The 24,109-nt window shown below is 42.0% G+C and overlaps 1 protein-coding gene across 1 annotated transcript in view; it reads right to left on the minus strand.

Annotated features, from left to right (window-relative positions):
- Positions 1-24,109, minus strand: part of LOC126237179 (2-oxoglutarate and iron-dependent oxygenase JMJD4) — a 140,707-nt gene that overhangs the window by 26,365 nt on the left and 90,233 nt on the right. Inside the window, exon 4 of the mRNA XM_049947052.1 lies at positions 18,567-18,834. Coding sequence (XP_049803009.1) covers positions 18,567-18,834 — 268 coding nt within the window. The remainder of the gene's footprint in view (positions 1-18,566; positions 18,835-24,109) is intronic.

A 24,109-nucleotide genomic window follows, 5' to 3' on the forward strand; every position in this document is an offset into this window, starting at 1 on the left:
GCCTGATATGTTACATGTGTTTAACTGTTAGGTATCTTTTACTCATGCTAACGTTTTTGGTCATTGTTTCCTTATTTACAGGTTTCCTTAACTTATGAAGAATGCATTGAATCATCTTGATATCAGGAGAAAGATGCACACGGGTCATTGCTGAGGATTTCAACAGTCGTCACCCAACCAGACAGCCCATCCTTCACAGCGCAGTTGCCAAGCTTTTGGTCAAATTCCGAGCAACAGGTTCTGTTGAAGATAAACATAAGGCTGGAAGACCAAAATCCGCCACCAATGAAGCAACAACAGTGAGCGCGTTGGCATCATTTAGCGAGAGTCCGTGACGGAGTACTCGTCGCCTGTCACAAGAATGTGGGGTTAGCCGTACCTCCATACTGCGAATTTTATCACAGTACAAATGGCACCCGTACAAAATTCAGCTGCTCCAACGCCTGAACGAGGATGAACCAGACCGTCGGGTACAGTTCACAGAATGGGTGACACAGCAGCTGCAGATACACCCACGTTTCCCCTATCAGGTGCTGATCAGTGATGAAGCCATTTGGTTTATCAATGGTGAAGTGAACAATCAGAATCACAGATACTGGTCCGACACAAATTGGCACTGGATTGATTCTTCCAAAACGGTCGACTCACAAAAAGTGATGGTCTGGTGTGGTGTGTGGGGTACCAGAGTCGTTGGACCATTTTTTATTGATGGTACGTTAACAGCCAATGGTTATCTGAGGTTATTGTATGAATAAGTGTTTCCCTCATTGTTAACGGAGGACGGGACATTTTCGGAATGCTTCCACCATGAGGGAGCCCCACCACATTATGGGCACAATTTGCGAGCATACCTGGATGTGCAGTTCCCTCAACAGTGGATTGGTCGTAGGGGTGCTGTGGAGTGGCCACCACGTTGGTGGTCTCTCGGGACTGTGTAACATCAGCGTAATGTCTCTTCAGCACATAACACACATGCTGCCGAGCACCCCATCGCTGCCACACGTAACTGGCTATAACCCGAGAATGAATAAAGCTATGTTTAAAATAACAACGGCATTGTTTTTCTGGTGAAATTCTCTATCTGTTTGATATGTCACGTGACCACATTCCCATTTGAAATTTTGGAGTTGAATCCAAGATGGCGGCTTTCAAGATGGCCGCCATGTTGGTGAATTAGCCTATAAAGTTTCCCCCTTCCCGTTCCTCGTGTGTAGGGACTCTGTTTCCTTGTTTGCTACTCCATTTGGATTTTATGAGGGTGTTTCCGGACTTTTGGACCACCCCGTACATTGGAAAACATGTGTAGCAATCTTCCACAGACACGGGTAAATAAATGATAAACAAAAATAAAAATGATAAGTGGGTTTCAAACATGGGAGCAAAAGCATGAAGCCATGATGCTAGACACTAGGCCACCATTTTGGTTTGAAGCATTTACTCACTAAAAGGCACATAAAATACTTCAAAAACTTTGACCGTCGTTTTCTCAGAAACGGTCGGGTATCTACGTATAACCTGAGATACATGTATGCTTATTTTGACTGCTCTTCCACTGAGGGAAGTTTCTGGAATATCAGCTTACAGCACTTGCTGTGTTCTGCTCTTAAGTAGTTTTCAAAGAAAGCATTTAGTATCATTTCACAGGATGTCTTGTCAAGCCCACCACTTACAAAACTGCAGTTCCCCAATCAATTGTTGGGGGGTTAAAATCTCCTCCAATGGTGACAGTATCACTGGGGAACATACGTATTAGAGAGATGTGGTTTCCTTTACAGTTTTTGTTTATATCTGGAAGGGAGTCTGTTAGTTGATATATTAATCCAGTTTATAGTCACACTTGCTATTTTGGCTTGGGCAAACAATCTAGCACACAGTTTCAATTCTTAACTGAGTGGATTTGAGTTTCTCGCTTACTCAATGACTACACCACCTCCATTTGCCTGTCCTTTCAATGTACAATAAGATTTACTGCAAAAATCTCACAGCTGCCAGTTTAGGCTTTGGCCAGCTTTCTGTACCTAGTATTACATGAGCTCCATTTCTTACAGGAATCCTTCAATCCTGTGACTTTGCTGCTAATGCTTTAACAGTTGATTACTACAATTTTAATAAACCTTTCTTTGTGGCCATTTTCTTGTACATCAGACAACTATCATTATCTGTAATGGATGGAGAATCACCTCATCTAAAAAAGAACCTTGTGTGCACCCCACATACTGTCAGCTACTTGGCTAGCAGCTTCTGATGTGTAGTGCACCCCTGATCCAATTATGGGGACCATACAGTTACAACTCTATGGTGCACACCTGCTCTCTCAATGGTTGCCAGAACAGACTCTTAAACATTAGTGAGGCTGCCAGGCATACACAAAGAGTGCGCAAGGTGGGTCCTTCTTACCCCTTGCCATTATTTCCCTGAGCTGTATCATTACCTGCTATACATCTGATCACTATTTTAAGAAGATGGTGGCCAGTTTAAAAGTATTTCATGCATCTAACTGTGTGCAAACAGTAACAAGAAGATACCAAAACTAAATAAACATGTATCCGTGTACAATACATAAACTGCTGACAAAGCAAAATGAGGCTAAAATTCTGCCAGAAACAGGGCTCTTTTCTGATAAATGGTCTACAGTTACCAAGGGCAAAGCTAAAAAAGTGCTGCAAGAAGAAACCAGTGTTATGAAGTTTAAAATCAGGGATTCAGAAACACAAGTAACTTGCTATGAATAAGAAGTAGTGAACAATCTGAATTATGTTTCATATGGAAACACACAATCCGTCAGGCCTACAATAACTGCTTCTAAAGAAGATAAGGTTATTATCATATTTGATAGTCAAGATAAGAACTGTGGGAATATAGTAAAAGACAAATTAGGTAATAAGGTGTGCAAAGTATTGTAAAACCTGGTGCTCCAATTAACGAAGCTGTAAATACTGTGGACAAATTAAGTGAAAACTTCTCAGTAAATGATGCATTGATTGTTATTGCAGACTCAAATGACAATGAAAAACCAATGGGAGAATTACAGAGGAATTTGATGGATTCTCTCGACTGCATACTGAAACAAACAAAATGAACATCATAATTCACCCAGTACCTCTTAGACATGACATCCAAGGCTGAATGGAAGAATCAAGACTGTGAATTGTGTCATGTTAAATAAAATCAATATTGCTACAAATGTGTGTAGGAAGAGAGACTGTTTGTGAATCCCAAAATCAAATGATCAGAAAGAAATGAATATACGGCTCATGGACTCCATCTAAACAAATGAGGAAAGATTCACATTTGCAATAGGCTTGCCTCTTTCATACACATGGCAAAAATAGAAAAACCCAATACAGAAATATAGCATATACAAACACACAAACAGGTAAAAAGTGACTGTCTTGAAGTGAAAGTACCACACAAGAAAAGACAGACCATTATGGACCAGTATCTAAACAGAAAAAAACAGCAACACACTTACAAAGCTGAACTTCAAAACACAAAATACAGCACCAAGAGAATCATTAAAGGAAAGATGGGGGAAAACAAAATGTAGTTAAGTGCAAAATGGAAACATCTCAACAGAAGAAAGGCAGAATCCTACAGCTAGTGAAAAAACAAGCCACAAGTAAAACATGAAGAATACCATCCCTGGAAAAAAATGAGGATTTTTTTCCACTTGAGTGACTAGTGTAAAAAGTGAGGTAAGTGGTCAAGCAAGAAACATATGTATTCTGAGTTGCAGATAGGCGCCACAAAAAAACTGTCACAAATAAAGCTTTCAGCCGTAAGGCCTTCATCAAAAATAGATGCCACACACACACACACAAACACAAACACAACCCTCAAGTCTCAGGCGACTGAGCCACACTGCTAGAGTGGCTATAGTTGCCTGAGATTGTAGTCATTTATGTGTGAGTTGCATCATTTGTGTGTGTGTGTGTGTGTGTGTGTGTGTGTGTGTGTGTGCGCGCACGCGCATTCCCACGCACGCATATGTGTCTACTGTCTATTTTTGATGAAGACCTTACAGGCCAAAAGCTTTATTTGTGACAGTCTTTTTTTGTTGTACCTATCTGCGACTCAGCATCTCTGCTATATGGTGAGTGGCAACTTTCCTTTTTCATAATACTGTTACATTCCATCTTGGATTTTCCACTGTTTGAAACATATTTATTCCCTGTACCTAACTTTGAATTGCTCCACCAGGATGTTCAATCACTGTACAATAACCTTAATGAAACAGAAATAATATTAAATGATCTGAATGATATTTCTGCCCTGTGGTTTACTGAACCCTGGCTTAAAAAAGATACATCTGAGCTAACATACTTCCCTCAGTTCAAACTTGCAAGCATGTCTTGTAGGAAAATATCAAGTCATGGGGGCTCCTGTATATATGTTAAAGGAAATATTGAATTGTGCAGTTTAACTAAATACAATAATCTGTCCAGAGGAAAAGATATAGAACTTCCTATAGTTGAATTACCCAGGCAAAATACAATTATTATTTGTGTGTATAGGTCATCAGATGGGGACAAAAAGTGATTTATAATCTCATGTAGGAATTTCTGGGAGAAATTCACTCTCCCAAGAAAAATATAATTATATGTGGTGACTTCAATACTAATCTCACAATCCAATAAATTCGAAGATGATGATATAAATTTACTACAGTAATTCAACGTAAGCTAAGCTGTAATTGAACCAATTTGAGAAACAACAACCCCTGCATCTATCATTGACCAGATTTTGATAAATACATGCAAATCTGTCTATAGCACACAAGTGGCACACACAGGTCTTAGTGACCACTGTGCTCAAATTCTTACAATGAATGCTGCAGGAAACTCAAAACTCAATGCAATAAGATGCACTGTCTATATCACACAAGTGGAAAACACAGGTCTTAGCGATCACTATGTTCAAATTCTTACAATGAGTGCCACAGAAAACTCAAAACTCAATGGAATAAGATACACTGTAATACAAAAAATGTGGAATATTTTTGTTTTCTCCTGAAGGGTGAAAACCAGAATAATGTGTACAACTGCAAGGAACCAATGAAAAATATAAGTTTAAGGCCACACATAAGCATTTCTTGAAACAGCTTTTTTCAAGAAAACAACATTTAACTCTATTCAAAAAACAAGCAAGTGAATTACAAAAGGGACATCATATCAAAATAAGAGGAGATTGTATGAGTACTCCAAACAAAATACTAGTCCTGATTTTACTACCTATTTCAAAACATACAAATGAATACTAACACAAGTTATCCATTTCAATATACAGTTTATTATGGATAATAGTAAGCTAACTGAAACCAAACAGGTGGCTAGTGCATTCAACCATTATTTTTCAAACAGAGCACAGCAGTTGATAACTACACATCATAACAAACAGCCAGATAGAAAGAGAATACATTCAGCTCAAAAAATTCATCCAAATACATTATTCATGTATCCAGTGATACCCAAGCAGCAGCCAAAATTCATTAAAGGACTGCCTAGTAGACATAGTACATTCATTCATTTGGGAGCGATTATTTCCAAATAGTCTTAAAACTGCAAAAGTAACACCTCTGCATAAGAAGGGTGCAAAATGTGAAATTTTTGATTACAGATCATTTTCAGTTTTGTCAGGCATCAGCAAAATTATGGAAAAAATATTCCTTAGGAGACTAATAGGTTTTTTAAAGAAAGGCTGATAAATGACTCACAACACGTGTTCAGAGCTGGAATGTCAACCCAGTCACAATCTTCGCCTATTTAAATGAAATATTAAAAGTACTAAATGATTAACGGAAAATCTCATATAAAGATGTGAAACAAATACTAACAAAGAGATAGAGGGGCTGGCCAGTACTTGCCTCAGCTCAGTAGAGCCGATAGATACACAAAAAACAGAACCGAAAATTTACGTTCCAAGCTTTCGGAACAAATGTTCCTTCATCAGGGAGGAGAGGGGGGAAAGAAAGGGAAGAAGGGAAAGGAGATTCAGTTACTCACAACCCAGGTTATGAAGCAACAGGGAAAGGAAAATAGGGAGGGTAGCAAGGATGGAGGCATGGTTGTCAGAGGGAAGCCAAAGATATTCTACTGTAAGTACTGTGCCAGCTTCAAACCAAAGAGGATGCATACAGAAGTAAAGAGGTATATAGTATAAAGATAAACACAATTATGTAGGATGAAAAGATGTGTGAATGGCTAAAGAGGAAAGGGAAAGAGGAGAAAACTAAAGAGTAAATGGGAGTGAGGTTGTTTAACGTAGGTTCAGTCCAGGGGGATGGCGGGATGAAAGGATGTGTTGGAGTGCAAGTTCCCATCTCCGCAGTTCAGAGGGACTGGTGTTGGGTGGGAGAAGCCAATTGGCACATACGGTGTAGCAGGTTCCTAGGTCCATAGAATTATGCTGGAGGGCATGCTCCACTACTGGGTATTGGGCATCTCCTAGGCAGACAGTTCGTCTGTGTCCGTTCATGCGCTCAGCCAGTTTAGTTGTTGTCATACCGATGTAAAAGGCTGTGCAGTGCAGGCAAGTAAGTTGATAAATGACATGTGTAGTTTCACACGTGGCCCTGCCTTGAATTGTGTATGTTTTACCAGTAGCGGGGCTGGAGTAGGTGGTTGTGGGGGGATGCATGGGGCAGGTTTTGCAGCGGGGTCGGTTACAGGGGTAGTAACCGCTGGGTAGAGAAGGTAGTCTGGGAATATTGTACGGTTTAACAAGGATGTTACGGAGGTTAGGAGGGCGACGAAAGGCAACTCTGGGTGGTGTGGGGAGAATTTTGTCAAGGGATGATCTCATTTCAGGGGTTGACTTGAGAAAGTCATATCCCTGGCGGAGTAATTTGTTGATGTTTTCGAGGCCAGGATAATATTGGGTGGCAAGGGGGATGCTTCTGTGTGGTCTGGGGGTAGGAACATTGTTGTTGGATGGGGAGGAATGTATTGCTCGGGAGATCTGTTTGTGGACAAGGTCTGCAGGATAGTTGCGGGAGAGGAAAGCACTGGTCAGGTTATTGGTGTAATTGTTGAGGGATTCGTCACTGGAGCAGATACGTTTGCCACGAATACCTAGGCTGTAGGGAAGGGAGCGTTTGATGTGGAATGGATGGCAGCTATCAAAGCGAAGATACTGTTGTTTGTTTGTGGGTATGATATGGACAGAGGTGTGGATGTGAGCTTCAATAAGATGAAGGTCAACATCCAGGAAGGTGGCTTGGGTTTTGGAGAAGGACCAGGTGAAATTCAGATTCGAAAAGGAGTTGAGGTTATGGAGGAAATTAAGGAGTGTTTCTTCACCATGAGTCCAGACCACAAATATGTCATCTATAAACCTATACCAGGCCAGGGGAAGCAGCTGTTGGGTCTTCAGGAAAGCCTCCTCCATGCGGCCCATGAAGAGGTTGGCATAGGACGGAGCCATCCTGGTTTCCATGGCTGTTCCCCTGATTTGTTTGTAGGTCTGGCCTTCAAAAGTGAAGTAATTATGGGCGAGGATGAAGTTGGTAAGTGTGATAAGGAACGAGGTTTTTGGAAGATCTTCAGGTGGGCGTTGGGAGAGGTAGTGCTCAAGGTCAGAGAGACCATGGGTATGTGGGATGTTTGTGTAAAGGGATGTAGCATCTATGGTGACAAGAAAGGTTTCAGGTGGGAGAGGAGTGGGAATGGATTTGAGGCGTTCTAGGAAGTGGTTTGTGTCTTTGATGTAGGATGGGAGTCTGCGGATGATAGGTTGGAGGTGCTGGTCTACCAGAGCTGAGATACATTCGGTTGGGGCTTTGAAGCCCGCTACAATGGGATGGCCAGGATGGTTCTCTTTGTGGATTTTGGGTAATAGGTAGAAGGTAGGGGTTAGGGGTACATGGCTCAGGTGGAGTGAGTAAGTCTATGGAAGCCGTTGTGAGGCCTTGTGAGGGACCTTGGATTTTTAGGATTTTCTGCAGCTCAGTCTGGATGGAGGGAATAGGATCCTGGGTAACAGCTTTGTAGGTTGAGGTGTCGGAGAGTTGACGCAGTCCTTCTGCCACATACTCCACATGGTCAAGTATGACAGTTGTGGAGCCTTTATCCGCTGGGAGGATGACAATAGAGCGGTCTATTTTCAGCTCCTTAATGGCACGGGATTCAGCTGGGGTGATGTTGGGGGTTGTCGGGATGTTCTTCAAGAAGGACTGGGAGGCAACACCGGATGTGAGGAATTCCTGAAATGTCTGCAAAGGTTGGTTTTTGGGGAGGGGAGGAGGATCCCTTTGAGAAGGCAGTCGGAACTGTTCTAGACAGGGTTCAACACTGGGTCTAGTATTTGGGGGCTGTGTTTGGGTAGTGAAGTGATATTTCCAGTTGAGGTTCTGGGTGAATGAGAGGAGATCTTTAACCAGGGCAGTGTGGTTGAATTTAGGCGTGGGGCTAAAGGTTAAGCCTTTTGATAGAACAGATGTCTCTGGAGGAGAGAGGGATCTGGATGAGAGGTTTAGGACTGAATTGGGACTGGTGATATGTGGCATTTGACTGTGGTTATAGTTGAGATTTGGTCTGTGTGGGGTATGTGCTGGGATGGGGAGATTGAGTAGGGTGGCTAGGCTAGGTTTGTTAGCTATGAGGAGGGTTTGTTGAAGGTTCTGTTGTGGTTGGTGTTTGTGAGGGATAGGGAGAGGGACCCCACTTCTTAGGTGTTGCACTAGCACTGTGGATAGTTTTTTCAGGTGGTGTGTGGCACGGAACTCAAGTTTGCAGCTGGCTTCTAGGATGATGTTCCGGAGTGTGTTCTCCAAGCAAGGGTTTGAGAGGTGGAGGACTTTGAAGAGAGATAGGAGCTGTTGGGAGTGGTGGTTACATGAAGTAGTGTAGAGATTCAGGACAAGTTGGGTATAATCCTATACCACATTATTTACATTTATTCCGGAAACATGCATTCACCGTAGCCAAACTGCAATCCCACATACTTTTCCTCCAGTCCTGCTTAACCTTTGGAATTACCCCTAAAGGGCTTACCTTAAAAGTTCCCATCTCTGGGTGCAATTCCTCCTTCCACCTGTCTCTCCTGGACTTCCAGAACCTTCAGTCCTTAGCCCTTACCCAACTTGGATTGAAGGTTCTGTCGTACTTGACCATGTGGAGTATGTGGCAGAAGGACTGCGTCAACTCTCCGACACCTCAACCTACAAAGCTGTTACCCAGGATCCCATTCCCTCCATCCAGACTGAGCTGCAGAAAATCCTAAAAATCCAAGGTCCCTCACAAGGCCTCACAACGGCTTCCATAGACTTACTCACTCCACCTGAGCCACGTACCCCTAACCCCTACCTTCTACCTATTATCCAAAATCCACAAAGAGAACCATCCTGGCCGTCCCATTGTAGCGGGCTTCAAAGCCCCAACCGAATGTATCTCAGCTCTGGTAGACCAGCACCTCCAACCTATCATCCGCAGACTCCCATCCTACATCAAAGACACAAACCACTTCCTAGAATGCCTCAAATCCATTCCCACTCCTCTCCCACCTGAAACCTTTCTTGTCACCATAGATGCTACATCCCTTTACACAAACATCCCACATACCCATGGTCTCTCTGACCTTGAACACTACCTCTCCCAATGCCCACCTGAAGATCTTCCAAAAACCTCATTCCTTATCACACTTACCAACTTCATCCTCACCCATAATTACTTCACTTTTGAAGGCCAGACCTACAAACAAATCAGGGGAACAGCCATGGGAACCAGGATGGCTCCGTCCTATGCCAACCTCTTCATGGGCCGCATGGAGGAGGCTTTCCTGAAGACCCAACAGCTGCTTCCCCTGGCCTGGTATAGGTTTATAGATGACATATTTGTGGTCTGGACTCATGGTGAAGAAACACTCCTTAATTTCCTCCATAACCTCAACTCCTTTCCGAATCTGAATTTCACCTGGTCCTTCTCCAAAACCCAAGCCACCTTCCTGGATGTTGACCTTCATCTTGTTGAAGCTCACATCCACACCTTTGTCCATATCAAACCCACAAAGAAACAACAGTACGAAACTTCCTGGCAGATTAAAACTGTGTGCCCGACCGAGACTCGAACTCGGGACCTTTGCCTTTCGGGAAAGGCAAAGGTCCCGAGTTCGAGTCTCAGTCGGGCACACAGTTTTAATCTGCCACGAAGTTTCATATCAGCGCACACTCCGCTGCAGAGTGAAAATCTCATTCTGGAAACAACAGTACCTTCACTTTGATAGCTGCCATCCATTCCACATCAAACGCTCCCTTCCCTACAGCCTAGGTATTCGTGGCAAACGTATCTGCTCCAGTGACGAATCCCTCAACAATTACACCAATAACCTGACCAGTGCTTTCCTCTCCCGCAACTATCCTGCAGACCTTGTCCACAAACAGATCTCCCGAGCAATACATTCCTCCCCATCCAACAACAATGTTCCTACCCCCAGACCACACAGAAGCATCCCCCTTGCCACCCATTATTATCCTGGCCTCGAAAACATCAACAAATTACTCCGCCAGGGATATGACTTTCTCAAGTCAACCCCTGAAATGAGATCATCCCTTGACAAAATTCTCCCCACACCACCCAGAGTTGCCTTTCGTCGCCCCCCCTAACCTCCGTAACATCCTTGTTAAACCGTACAATATTCCCAGACTACCTTCTCTACCCAGCGGTTACTACCCCTGTAACCGACCCCGCTGCAAAACCTGCCCCATGCATCCCCCCACAACCACCTACTCCAGCCCCGCTACTGGTAAAACATACACAATTCAAGGCAGGGCCACGTGTGAAACTACACATGTCATTTATCAACTTACTTGCCTGCACTGCACAGCCTTTTACATCGGTATGACAACAACTAAACTGGCTGAGCGCATGAACGGACACAGACGAACTGTCCGCCTAGGAGATGCCCAATATCCAGTAGCGGAGCATGCCCTCCAGCATAATTCTAGGGACCTAGGAACCTGCTACACTGTATGTGCCAATTGGCTTCTCCCACCCAACACCAGTCCCTCTGAACTGCGGAGATGGGAACTTGCACTCCAACACATCCTTTCATCCCGCCATCCCCCTGGACTGAACCTACATTAAACAACCTCTCTCCCATTTACTCTTCAGTCTTCTCCTCTTTCCCTTTCCTCTTTAGCCATTCACGCATCTTTTCATCCTACATAGTTGTGTTTATCTTTATACTATATACCTCTTTACTTCTGTATGCATCCTCTTTGGTTTGAAGCTGGAACAGTACTTACAGTAGAATATCTTTGGCTTCCCTCTGACAACCATGCCTCCATCCTTGCTACCCTCCCTATTTTCCTTTCCCTGTTGCTTCATAACCTGGGTTGTGAGTAACTGAATCTCCTTTCCCTTCTTCCCTTTCTTTCCCCTCTCTCCTCCCTGATGAAGGAACATTTGTTCCGAAAGCTTGGAACGTAAATTTTCGGTTCTGTTTTTTGTGTATCTATCGGCTGTACTGAGCTGAGATAAGTACTGGCCAGCCCCTCTATCTCTTTGTTAATATTAAAAGTACTGGTTGATGTTAGTAAAGCCTTTGATGTTATTGATCATGAAATTCTCTTGCATTAGTTAAGTAATTACGGCATTAGAAGCCAGTGTGAAAGATGGATCCAATCATACCTCAACAATTACCAACAAATTACAGAAATAAAATACAAAGACAGTGAATCACAAAAATATTCTAGTTTTTGCAGAAATGTGATAAAAAATCAAGTATGGAGTCTCACAAGAAACAGTGCTGGGACCTGTCCTACTTCTGCTGTATGTAACTGACTTGGCTGGTAACATACATGATTGAACTACAGTGCTCTCTACAGATGACACTAATATTGTAATTGAATCACACAGTGAAGAAAATCTGCAGGAAATTGCAGCATCAGTTATTCATAGCTTAATACAGTGGTACAAGATCAATAGGGTCATCATAAATTCTGAAAAAAAGAAGAAAAAATGGTGGCAATCAACTTTCATACAGTGCAAAACCTCCATCCTGCAAATCCTGTTTCCACCACTGAATGCAAAAATGTCTCAAACATCAGTCATACAAAATTTTTAGGCACACATATTCAGGAGGATTTGAAATTGGAAATGCACCTTCACTAACCTTAATAAGAAACTGAATACACTAGTGGATGCTGCAGGAACTGGCACTCAAAATACAAGCTGCACATCAATGGTGACAATGTACAAAATTTTACACATGGGAGCATCTCAAAAATAATTAAATAAATGAACCTATTCAAAAATAAATATGGTATACATGCATATGAAACTAGGAAGAAGCTGAACTTACACATAAACACAATAAGCACAAAATTGTGCAGAAGAGGAGTGTATCATGCTGGAGTTATATATAACCATATAACTTCATACTTAAAATGCCTACCAAGATTAAATATGTTTAAGGTAAAGCTGAAATAGTTCTACTCTGTCCTGGAATTTCTGAAACATCATTATAAGTGAACCTCACTTACCAAATAGTGTTAATTATGTATTATAACAATGAAAATAATCCATTTTTGGCAATATAATGGAATTGAATAGATAAAAAAATCTACTCACCATATGGTGGCAGGAGAACAGATAGGTAAAAGAAGGTTATGCTTATGCAAGCTTTCAGATCCAGTGGCTCCTTCTTCCAGCAGAAGGGTTGAATGGGAAGGAAGAAGTGTGAAGGAAAAGGACTGGAGAGGTTTAGGAAAAGGGGCAGATTTTGGAAAAGTCACCCAGAACTGTGGGTCTCGGGGAGACTTACCAACGGGATGAGAAGGAAAGACTTATTCTTGAGGACCGCACTGGATGAGATTTTAAAACCTAAGAGCTTAAAGGTGGAAGACAGGGTAATATGCAAGACATAGATTACTTCTAAAATACCATGCATGAGTTAATAAAGAGTGAAAAGCTTAGTACATTCTACATAGGAAGGGGGATGGCGAACAATAGTCAGGTCAGAAAATGAAAGATGTAGAAAACTAAAATGGAGTGAAGAAAGGAGTGGCTACTGTGAAGAAAGATGGAAGAATTAATGTAAATTAAGGCCATGAGGGTGGAAAGATCCAAGGACATGTTGTAGCAGTAGTGCTCATCTCCCGAGTTCTGAAAAACTAGTGCTGAGGGAAGAATCCAGATGGCACAGGTAGTGAAACAGGCACTGAAGCCATGACTATCATGTTGTAGAGCACGCTCTGCAACAGGGTATTGTGTGTTGCTGGTATACACCCTCTGCCTACACCCATTCATCCTAACTGATAACTTGGTGATAGACATGCCAATGTAAAAAGATCTGTGTTCCCTAAAAGCTGATGACTCCATCATTATCCTCCCAGCTGACAAAGGATCTACCACTGTGGTACTTGACCAACAGAAGCATATTAGTGAAGATCTATGCCAGCTGTCGGACACCTCTACATACAGCATAAGCCATCAAGATCACATTCAAACTGACCCACAGACCCTACTTAAAACCTCAGGACCCTCACAAGACTAACACCTCAATTCAAAGACCTTCTTACCCCACCCAAACTACACACCCCCACCTTTTACCTTCTTCCTAAGATCCATACACCTGATCATCCTAGCCGTCCTATAGTTGCTGGCTTCAAAGCACCCACTGAATGTACACTGAAGCGCCAAAGAAACTGGTATAGGTAAGTTTATTCAAATGCAGAGACATGTAAATAGTCAGAATACAGCGCTGCAGTTGGCAGTGCCTAAGTACGACAACAAGTGTCTGACACAGTTGTTTACTGCTGCTACAGTGGCAGGTTGTCAAGATTTAAGTGAGTCTGAACGTAGTTTTACAGTTGGTGCAAGAACGATAGGACACAGTATCTCCGGGGTAGTGATGAAGTGCGGATTTTTCCATATGACCATTTCAGGAGTGTACTATGAATATCAGGGATCCAGTAAAACATCAAATCTCCAACACCGCTGCAGCCGAAAAAAGATCCTGCAAGAACGAGACCAACGATGACTGAAGATAATTGTTCAACGTGACATAAGTGCAATCCTTCCACAAATTGCTGTAAATTTCAATGCTGGACCATCAACAAGTGTAAGTGTACAAACCATTCAACAAAACACCATTGATAGGGGCTTCTGGAAGCAAATGCCCACTCGTATAGTCTTGATGACTCCATAATGCAACGCAAAGCTTTACACCTCGCCTGGGATCGTCAACTCTGACATTGGACTGTTGATGACTGGAAACATGTTGCCTAGTCGGACAAGTCTCATTTCAAACTGTATCGAGTGGATGGACGTGTACGGTATGGAGAATCCATGGACCCTGCATGTCAGTAGGGGACTGTTCAAGCTGGTCGAGGATTGTAATGCTGTGGACATGTGCAGCTGGAGTGATATGGGACCCCTGATACGTCTAAATATGACTCTGACAGGTGACATGTATGTAGGCATCCTGTCTGTTCACCTGCATCCATTCATGTCCATAGTGCATTCCGATGGACTTGGGCAATTCCAGCAGGACACTGCGATGCCCCAACATCCAGAATTACTATAGAGTGGCTCCAGGAAAACACATCTGAGTTTAAACACTTCTGTTGGCCACCAAACTCCCCAGACATGAACATTATTGCGCATATCTGGGATGCCTTGCAATGTGCTGTTCATAAGAGATTGTCACCCCCTCCTGCTCTTACAGATTCAGCCTCACGGTATCAGTTCCCTCCAGCACTACTTCAGACTTTAATTAAGTCCATGCCATGTCATGTTGAGGCACTTCTGCAAGCTCGCGGGGCTCCTACACGATGTTAGGCAGGTGTACCAGTTTCTTTGGTTCTTCATTGTATATCTGCTTTAGTTGTTCAGCACCTGCAACCCATAATATACAGGCTTCCCTCCTATATTAAAGACAAAGACAATTTCCTAGATCATTTGAAATCTGTGTCTGTCCCACTCTGACCACACACCTTGCTTGCCACTACTCATTGCCACCTCCCTCTATACCAACATTTCCCATGTATTTTGTCTGTCTGTAGCTGAACATATCTTCAATCTGCACCAACTTGATTCCAAACCTATGATGCCCTTCCTGCTTACTTCAATCAACTTTATACTCACCAGCAATTACTTTATCTTTGAAGGGCAAACAAACAAACAAACAGATCAAGAGCACAGCCACGGGAACCAGGATGGTTCCTTCCCATGCTAACCTTTTCATGGGCCACTTGCAAGGGGCTTTCATAGGATCCATAAATCTTCAGCCCCTAGTTTGTTTTAGGTACACTGATGACATCTTTGCTGTAGGGATTTATGGTGAAGCTGATCTGTTAAAATTCTTGGAATCTCTAAATATATTCTGCCAATTAAATTTTACATGGTATTATTCTGAATCCAATGCCACTTTCATTAAGTTGACCTCATCTTCACCAAGGGTCAGATACACTTCTGTTCATATTAAAACTATTAAAAAACAACAGTACTTACATTTTGACAGTGGCATTCCTTTCCATGTCAAACTTTTCCTCCCTGCAGCCTTGGCATTCAAGGTGAATGTATTTGTTTGGGTGCAGGCTCTTTACAGTAATACACCACCACACTCAGCTCAGCCTTCACTGGATGTAATTTCCCCTCTGGCCTAGTTCAAAAGCTGATTTTCTGGCCGTCAAATCCAATCCTGGTACTGTCGATACTTCTAAAAAAGAACTTCTGAGCACACCACTCGTCACTCAGTATTACCTTGGTCTTGAATGCATTAATCAGCTACTTTGACAAGACCACGATTTCCTAAAGTCGTACTCTGAAATGAGATTGTTTCTGCCTGATATTTTTCCCACCACACCTGGAATAGCTTTCACTGCCTTCCCAATCTCTGCAATATCCGTGTCAAACCCTATTCCTTCTGCACCCATCTCCCTACCCTATGGCTCCTACCCCTGTGACCATCCATGGTGCAAGACTTGCCCCATTCACCCACCTACACCACTTATACCAGCCCTGTAACTGGTAAAACATACTATCAAAGGGAGAACTACCTGTGAAATGACATGTCATATATCAGCTGTTACGTAAACACTGCTTGATCTTTTACATCACATGACTGACACCAAGGTATCAATTAGGATGAATGGGCACAGGCAGAGGGTGTATACCCCCAACACACAATATTCCATTGCAGAGCATGCTCTACAACATAACAGTCATGGCCCCAGTGCCTGTTTCATCACATGCACCATCGGGATTCTCCCCCCAGACACCAGTTCCTCAGAACTCTGCAAGTGGGAACTAGTGCTACAACATGTCCTTGGTTCTCACCACCCACTTGGCATTAATTTACGTTAATTTCTTCCCTATTAGCATTTCTTCAGGAACTACTCCTTTCTTCACTCCGTTTTGGTTTTCCATATCTTTCATTTTCTGACCTGTCTGTTTTTTGCTATCCCCCTCCCACATCTGTTATGCACAATGCACTTAGCTTTCCACCCCTGTAACTTGCGCATGACATTTTAGCAGTTATCTCTATCTTGTATATTACCCTGTCTTCCACCTTTAAGCTGTCAGGTTTTCAAATCTCGTACGGGGCAGTCCCCAACACTCAATCTTTCCTTCTCATTGCGTCTGGTAAGTCTCCCTTGACCTGCAGTTCTGGGTGACTTTTCTGAACTCTACCTCTTTTCCTAAACTCTCCAGACCTTTTCCTTCACCGAGCGAGGTGGCGCAGTGATTAGCACACTGGACTCGCATTCGGGAGGACGACGGTTCAATCCCGTCTCCGGCCATCCTGATTTAGGTTTTCCGTGATTTCCCTAAATCGTTTCAGGCAAATGCCGGGATGGTTCCTTTGAAAGGGCATGGCCGATTTCCTTGCCAATCCTTCCCTAACCCGAGCTTGCGCTCCGTCTCTAATGACATCGTTGTCAACGGGACGTTAAACACTAACAACCACCACCACCAACCTTTTCCTTCAACCCTCTTCCTTGCCTTTCAACCCTTCTGCTGGAAGAAGGAGCCATTGGCTCTGATAGCTTGTACAAGTATAACCTTCTTTTATGTGTGTGTTCTCTTGCCACTGCTTGGTGAGTAGTAGATTTTTTCTATCAACCAATTACATTATAATTATGTTTTACATCATTTCACACTATAAATTACTTTGTGTTTATCATCTAGTCTCTCTTACTAACCTCTGCTATAAATTTAAAAGCAATGTAATATGTCAATTTGCCAATTAATATTATTATGCACTTCGATCGTGTTGACCGTGCAGTCACAATGACAGCTGTAATTGTAAATTAATTATGTTTACTATTGTGCTACAGTATAAGAACAAACAATGGACTAAAATGATTCTTGGACTAAATAAAAAAATAAAATGCCAATGATTATTTGACCCCCAGCCTTTTGCTTTCACTTCCCCCTGGCTCCCCCCTGATGTGGGACACAGCTGGCTTCCGCTCAGATGAAGTGTTTAACACTGGCTCAGTTTCAGTATGAGTTGGAGACATCATCTCAAACCTGTCAATAAGGCACTTACTCGCCACTCAGAACTTATATGTCAAATAGTTACAGGTCCTTTATTTCCTACGGAGGATGCAATATCCGTAAGAGAGTATCATATTTGAGGTATTTTTGGTTTCTCTGATATGTGACTCCCTGTAGTTCACCCAGTACACCCATACACAACATCTTCCAGTAATTTGACAGCAGACAGAGCAATTTGTAGCTGCTTGCAAACAGCAGCCAAGTCATTCAGCGCTTGCAAACAGCACTCACAATGGGGCTGCATTCTGATTGGTAAAATGTATTTTTCAACAGTAAACACCTGGCGACTAACTTGAAATTAACATTACTGATTCTTTTCCGTTTCAGGATCTGTTACAGTACGAGAATTACAAGTTCTATTTTAAACTGAAGCTACAATGGCCAAAGGTGGTTTGTTTTGTAATGAGAGAAAAAATTGGGATAAAATGTATTTAACCCTTTGAAGCTATTTGGAAGTTTGTGACTGGAGCTTTTAGTTTGGTAAGTTTAAGCTTACTAACAGACTCACAGAATAAACTCATAAATGATGGAATTTGAGATAAAGAATGTGTATGCACAACTGTTGAAGGGGGCACTGGAACATGATATGATGCTTATACCATGCGCAAAACACAATATTACAACACAGCAGTCGGCTTTGTATGAGTTACATTTCATCATGATTGTAGGGTACTGAATACATCTTTAGAACAAACTTGTCAATGAGTGGAAAAAGGTGGAAATATTGCACTTGTAAATATATAAACACAATCTATCATGACGCTCAAAAGTTTTTGTATAAATCAATGAAAGGTAACAGCGAAAAGACACAAAAATATTACAATAAAAAAACACAATCTACCATGACACTCAAAAATTTTTGTATAAATAAATTAAAGCTAACAGTGAAAAGACACAAAAATATTAGAATCTAGAATGCCAAAGTAAATTTATCTGACACATGTGGTCCCACTTGTACACAAAGAAAGAAGAGGTTCTTTTATAAAGAGGCAAACTTCAAGTTTTATGTTTCTATTTACAGTTTAGGTATAAAATTTCTGCATATTAGATGTCTGGATTACACACCATGTTCCAAACTTGATGATGCCAGCCAGAAGGAACAAATACTGCTTCACCGGCTTGCTGTAATATTTCATATGGAGGATTTAATTTTTTATATTCTGGAAACAAATCTTCATTTTTAAGTTCATCACTTGTACAGTCATATGGTAAGTTCCCAAACTTATTTCTTAAAAAACTTTCCTGTCCTGGAGGAAACAGCAACCATCTCTTCTGACCGCAAATATTTACAGACCAACTAAATGATGTGAATACATCAGCATGAAATGGAGTCCTACAAAAGAAAAATATTGTCCATTAATATGTATATCAAAAACTGATTATTTTAAGAACAGATACAAACAGTATTGTTTCAAGTTCCTGTGCCACTGAAACAATTTAATATACTGTGCTGTCAGCTATTAGTTTTGACTCTCCTCAGTGCATGTGGACAACCTCACAGACTTAGAATAACTGATGATGAATTTAACAAGGTACAAATTTATTTAAGTCACAAATATGGTTACTGTTTTGTTTTTTTCCTATTTTCTTTACTATCTACTGTATATCCAATATCGTACTATTACTTGTATCACACATCTGTATCTTTCTGTCTCACTGATGATGTTGCGTATTTTGTGATAAACATATTCATAAACCTTTGAAATGTGAACATTCATTACTTTTTTGCAGTTTTCTATTTAATGTGAAAATAATTAAATCATCAAACATTAATCAAATGCGCCTTTATAGCACTATTAATTTTAAAACTGCCTCAGTTTTATAGAGTATAATGCTTCAGTAAATAACTGTCACACACTTCACTTCGTAAGAAAATTATACAGAAGATGACTGTCTTTAGGTACTTAATTACATTGTCATTTCTCACTAGTAACTGTCTTTTGAAATTAATATATCCTGATTTCCATTAATAAGTCAATTACTGAAATTCATCTACAACCAACATATCAGCAGCCTTTAACAATAAATTCATTGTTGTCCATCTCTAACATCAGCGTACTTTATTCCTTAGCCCTGTCTACCTTATCCCTACCTGCTGCAGACTGGCTTCTGATTTGGCATTGTGGGACGAGTGCAAACCAACTTTCACTCACACTTTATTGAAAGGGGCAGCTTTAGGGTACTGAATCACATTTGCATCTTGAGAATAAAGGGGATCACCTCATATTCTACAGCATTCTGCAGGTGTATTCAGTGGTTGTTGTGACAGAAGTAGCTAATGGAATGTTGAAAATAGCATATTCCCCCCTTCCTCCTCACAGTGTGCCAGGTGTTAACCCAACTTTTTGATTGCATTTTTCTACATGAAATTTTGATGAGCAAACCAATCATCTTCTTCAGGTGCTGTGGACTATGGTATTAAGCACACTCGCCGCCTGGATATCAACCAGACTGCGAAGTACTGTTGGTGCCGCATTGCTATTTACAGCAGAGTTAGAATCCTGGCTCTGCTATGCCCTTTAATGCTAATTTGTGATTTTGGAGACTGCACTGTTATTCCATGAACACATATTCTCTCAGATTTTGTCAACTCAGATGGAGCAGACAGGCTATGAGATCTTAATAAATTGAGTGTCTGAACCCAAATCTTGATTATGTTCGAATCTCCATTCCAGTTGTAGGTTTTCAGATGTCTTTATTTTGACAGACTCTATGGCACAACACCAACAATACTTCACAATCTAGTTTGAGTCAACCAAGATATCATACTAGAAACATTCAAATTATAAAAGACACTCCCAGTGATCTTGTGTGAACACATTCCAGTGACTTTTACAATTAATTTATAAAGACTACAATTAACTTAAAACAAATGGTGCAAATTGCATGAGAGACTGATGAAATCAGACTTCAAGTCTTAAAAAAAGTTTTGATTAACACTGAAAAACAACAAAAGTGCATTCTTAAGGTTCAACAGTATAATTCTTACTACCATGCCTGGAAATAAGGACCAATATATACACAATCCTACCCACCCCTCCAAAAACGGTATTCCACAGCCCACACAGTCTACAACATATCCTAGTCCATCCCAATACCACACCTTGACAAAAACATCATATACCAGTAGAAAATTAAGGTGCAAGATCTGTCCAATGCACTGACCCAGCGCATCCTACTCCATTTCCATTACAGGCATATCCTATCCCATCAGAGGCAGTGCCAACTGTAGAAGGAAGGAGTTTAAGGGTGTTCAACAGTGAGGTTATCACTGAGGACTAATTGTGGAAGCAATTGTATCATATACCAGCTCCACACATGAGTCACTGATGTCTGCTGTGAACGCTCTTTCCAGCATCACAGAAAAATATACAGTTCTATTTTTAAAAAGTTGGTGTATAATCTGACAGCTACAAACATTAAAAATTGCTTGTGTATGCCAGAAAATTTGCCACATTGTCCCCTTGAGCTCGGTAACACCTACACCTCAACATACTCAATGATTCTCAATATATTTAGCATGTCTGGTTTTAACTGTCTCATCTTGTATAAGCCAGGTGGCCCAACTACAGAAGTGGTTAACCTGTTGAGATGGTCTACATGGAGCAGAGACTGAAGACTAAAAACCAACAGAATGTCAGTACTTCATCATTCTAGAAACTGAAACTTCACTTGACATTTCAATTGCAATTTACAGTTAGAAAGTGATAATGGGCTCTGCAGTGTGAATAACTGCACAAAAATGTTCACAACAATTATTTTCTGATTAACACTCTGCAGTGGTGAACAGTAAGGTTTCAGCTGTCTTGTATGAGAAAAATTGTGAGGAAAAATCCCACTATAGAGCACTTGGATAGTTCTAGTAAATATTGTTTCCAAATCAGTTTAAAAAGGAAGATTTTATTCATATCCATCCCTAAGTCCAAACTGCTTTTATCCACCTCGTCCTTTATCTAGACAATGCTTTTGCCAACCACCATTCCCAACTACTGTCTGTTCAGAATCCTCGACCATCCAGCACCTGGATCTTCTTGCTCCCTCAGTGTAATTCTTCTTGAAGCCAGCCATAAACTTGAACAAAACACTTCACACCAACTGTGGATGCACCCTGTTACTAAAATACTTCAAAAGTGGTGTCCCTTTCATATCCACTATCCACAACAGGATGGATACGGTGTTATGGGCACTCAACAGTGTAGTCTTTAGCGCCCGAACGGAAACAACAATGGACAAGCGTCACTAAAATGCAGCAAGTGCAAAAATAGGACTAAAATTAAAGGTGACACTCTACATAGGCAGTGTGCACGTCAACAGTAGCAAAGCGGAAAGCAGCACATAAAGAGGAGAACTGCAAGAGACCATATGGAAAGGGGTTAAAATGAAACACATAGCACATGTTTGGAACTGGCCTATTACGAGAATAAAAAGGGGTGGTCAGCCACTAAAAATTCCAACCTAAAATTTTAGGCTGAAGCCCAGAAACATCACAGTACCTTAAAACTTTCTTGACACTCGCCTCGTCGTCGGCTAAAATCGAGGGCAGATCCCCACTAATATTAACTTCCGCCCTGACAGAACGATATAAATCACACTTAACTAAAACGTGGCATACAGTGAATCGTATGCCACAGGCATCACACAGTGGGGGTTCCTCTTGCCGTAGTAAGAAGGCATGCATAAGAGGACAGTGCCCTATGCGAAGACGTGTAAGGATCACTTCGTCACGCCTAGGTGACCAGCAGGAGGAACACCATGGCTGGATGGTGGGTTTCACCAACCGCAGCTTATTTTCCCTCACCGCCAGCCATTCCTCCTCCCACAAGTGCATATACTTCCGCCGCAGCACAGAAATGACACCTTGCAAAGGAATAGTACATTGTATCACCTCCGGTAATCTGCAGGCGTCCTTGGCACCTCTATCAGCTTGTTCATTTCCCCATATACCCACATGCCCTGGCACCCAGCAAAGGACACTTGCTTGCCGTGTCATTGGAGGATGTACAGTTGGTCGTAAATCAGCTGTTCCAACTTCTCCGCAGGGTACAGGTTCTGCAGTGACTGTAATGCGCTCAGTGAGTCAGAGCAAATTAGGAAGTGTTTGCCCTGAGTACACCGTATCTGCTCCAATGCCTTCAGGATCGCGTGAAGTTCTGCGGAAAAAACAGTGTATTCCTGGGGAAGGCGAATCCTGATGACACGTTCGGGGAACACTACTGAGCAGCCAAGAAAATCCCCCTGTTGGGATCCATCAGTGTAGACTACTGTAAAATCATGATGCCTATCTAAAATGTTAAAAAACAAAGAATTGAAAGTAAATTCTGATGTAATGTCTTTCTTAAAATTTGCCGAATCTAAAATCAGTGTGGGCCTCTGGAGGAGCCAAGGTGGATATCTGCTCCAACCTTGATGTGAAACATTAAAACCGGCCACACCCATCTCTAAGATGCAATCCTTTGCACGAATCCCATAGGGCCTTGTTGCTCGTTGCTGGTCGCTAAAAAGCCTTTCCAGTGGAGGCCGAGCAACAGTGTGGTATGCAGTATGCAGGTGTGTATGGTGTGGATAATGTTTTATAGGCCTGTGCACCATTAGTAGACGCCGCCGGAGGTGAAGTGGCGGTTCACCTACCTCTGTACAGAGGCTCAGTATGGGGCTCGTTCTGAACGCCCCAGTGGCCAACCGAATCCCCTCATGGTGCACCACATCCAACAGCTTCAAATAAGTGGGTCTTGCAGACCCATACACCGTGCATCCATAATCAAGCTGGGACTGCACGAAGGCTCTGTAAAACCGGAGCAGACAAGTCCTGTCTGCTCCCCATGTGTGGCGACTAAGACATTTTAAAATAGACAGCGCCTTAAGCGACCGTTTTTCAGTTCCTTAATGTGTGGCAGCCACGTAAGCTTAGAATCAAAAGTGAGGCCCAGAAACTTCACCGTGTCTTTAAAATTCAGAATGGTGTCCCTCATCCTCAACTCAGGCAAGTCAAAAATGGAACAAGAACGGTTAAAAAGAACACACACCAACTTATCAGTTGAAAACTTAAAACCACTCTTCTGTGCCCATTCATCCAAACGTAGCAGAGTGAGTTGCAACTGATGAGTCGTCATTGCAAGGCTTGAAGAAGAGCAAAATACAGAGAAATCGTCCACAAACAAGGAACACTGCACAGGACTTTTCACAACAGATGTAATACTATTAATAGCAATAGCAAAGACCGTCACACTTAAAACACTACCTTGAGGGACACCGTTCTCTTGTTCAAAGCAACTAGACAGTATGTCTCCGACTCGGTACCGAAAATAACGTGGCGACAGGAAGGACCGAATAAAATTGGGAAGACATCCATGAAAACCCCATTCGTGGAGCTGCCTGATGATAAGATGCCTCCAAGTAGTGTCGTATGCCTTTTCAATGTCAAAAAATATTCTCAACAGGTGATGCTGGCGCAGGAAAGCCTGTTGTATAGCCGCCTCCAGGAGGGCCAGGTTATCAAAGGTGGAGCAATACCTCCTGAACCCACACTGAAAGCGACTAAGGAGTTGTCTGGATTCTAACATCCAGACAAGGCAGCGGTTGACCATCTGCTCCAAGGTCTTTCCCATGCA

The sequence above is a fragment of the Schistocerca nitens genome, chromosome 2 (genome assembly GCF_023898315.1).
Source record: "Schistocerca nitens isolate TAMUIC-IGC-003100 chromosome 2, iqSchNite1.1, whole genome shotgun sequence".
NCBI lineage: Eukaryota > Metazoa > Arthropoda > Insecta > Orthoptera > Acrididae > Schistocerca > Schistocerca nitens.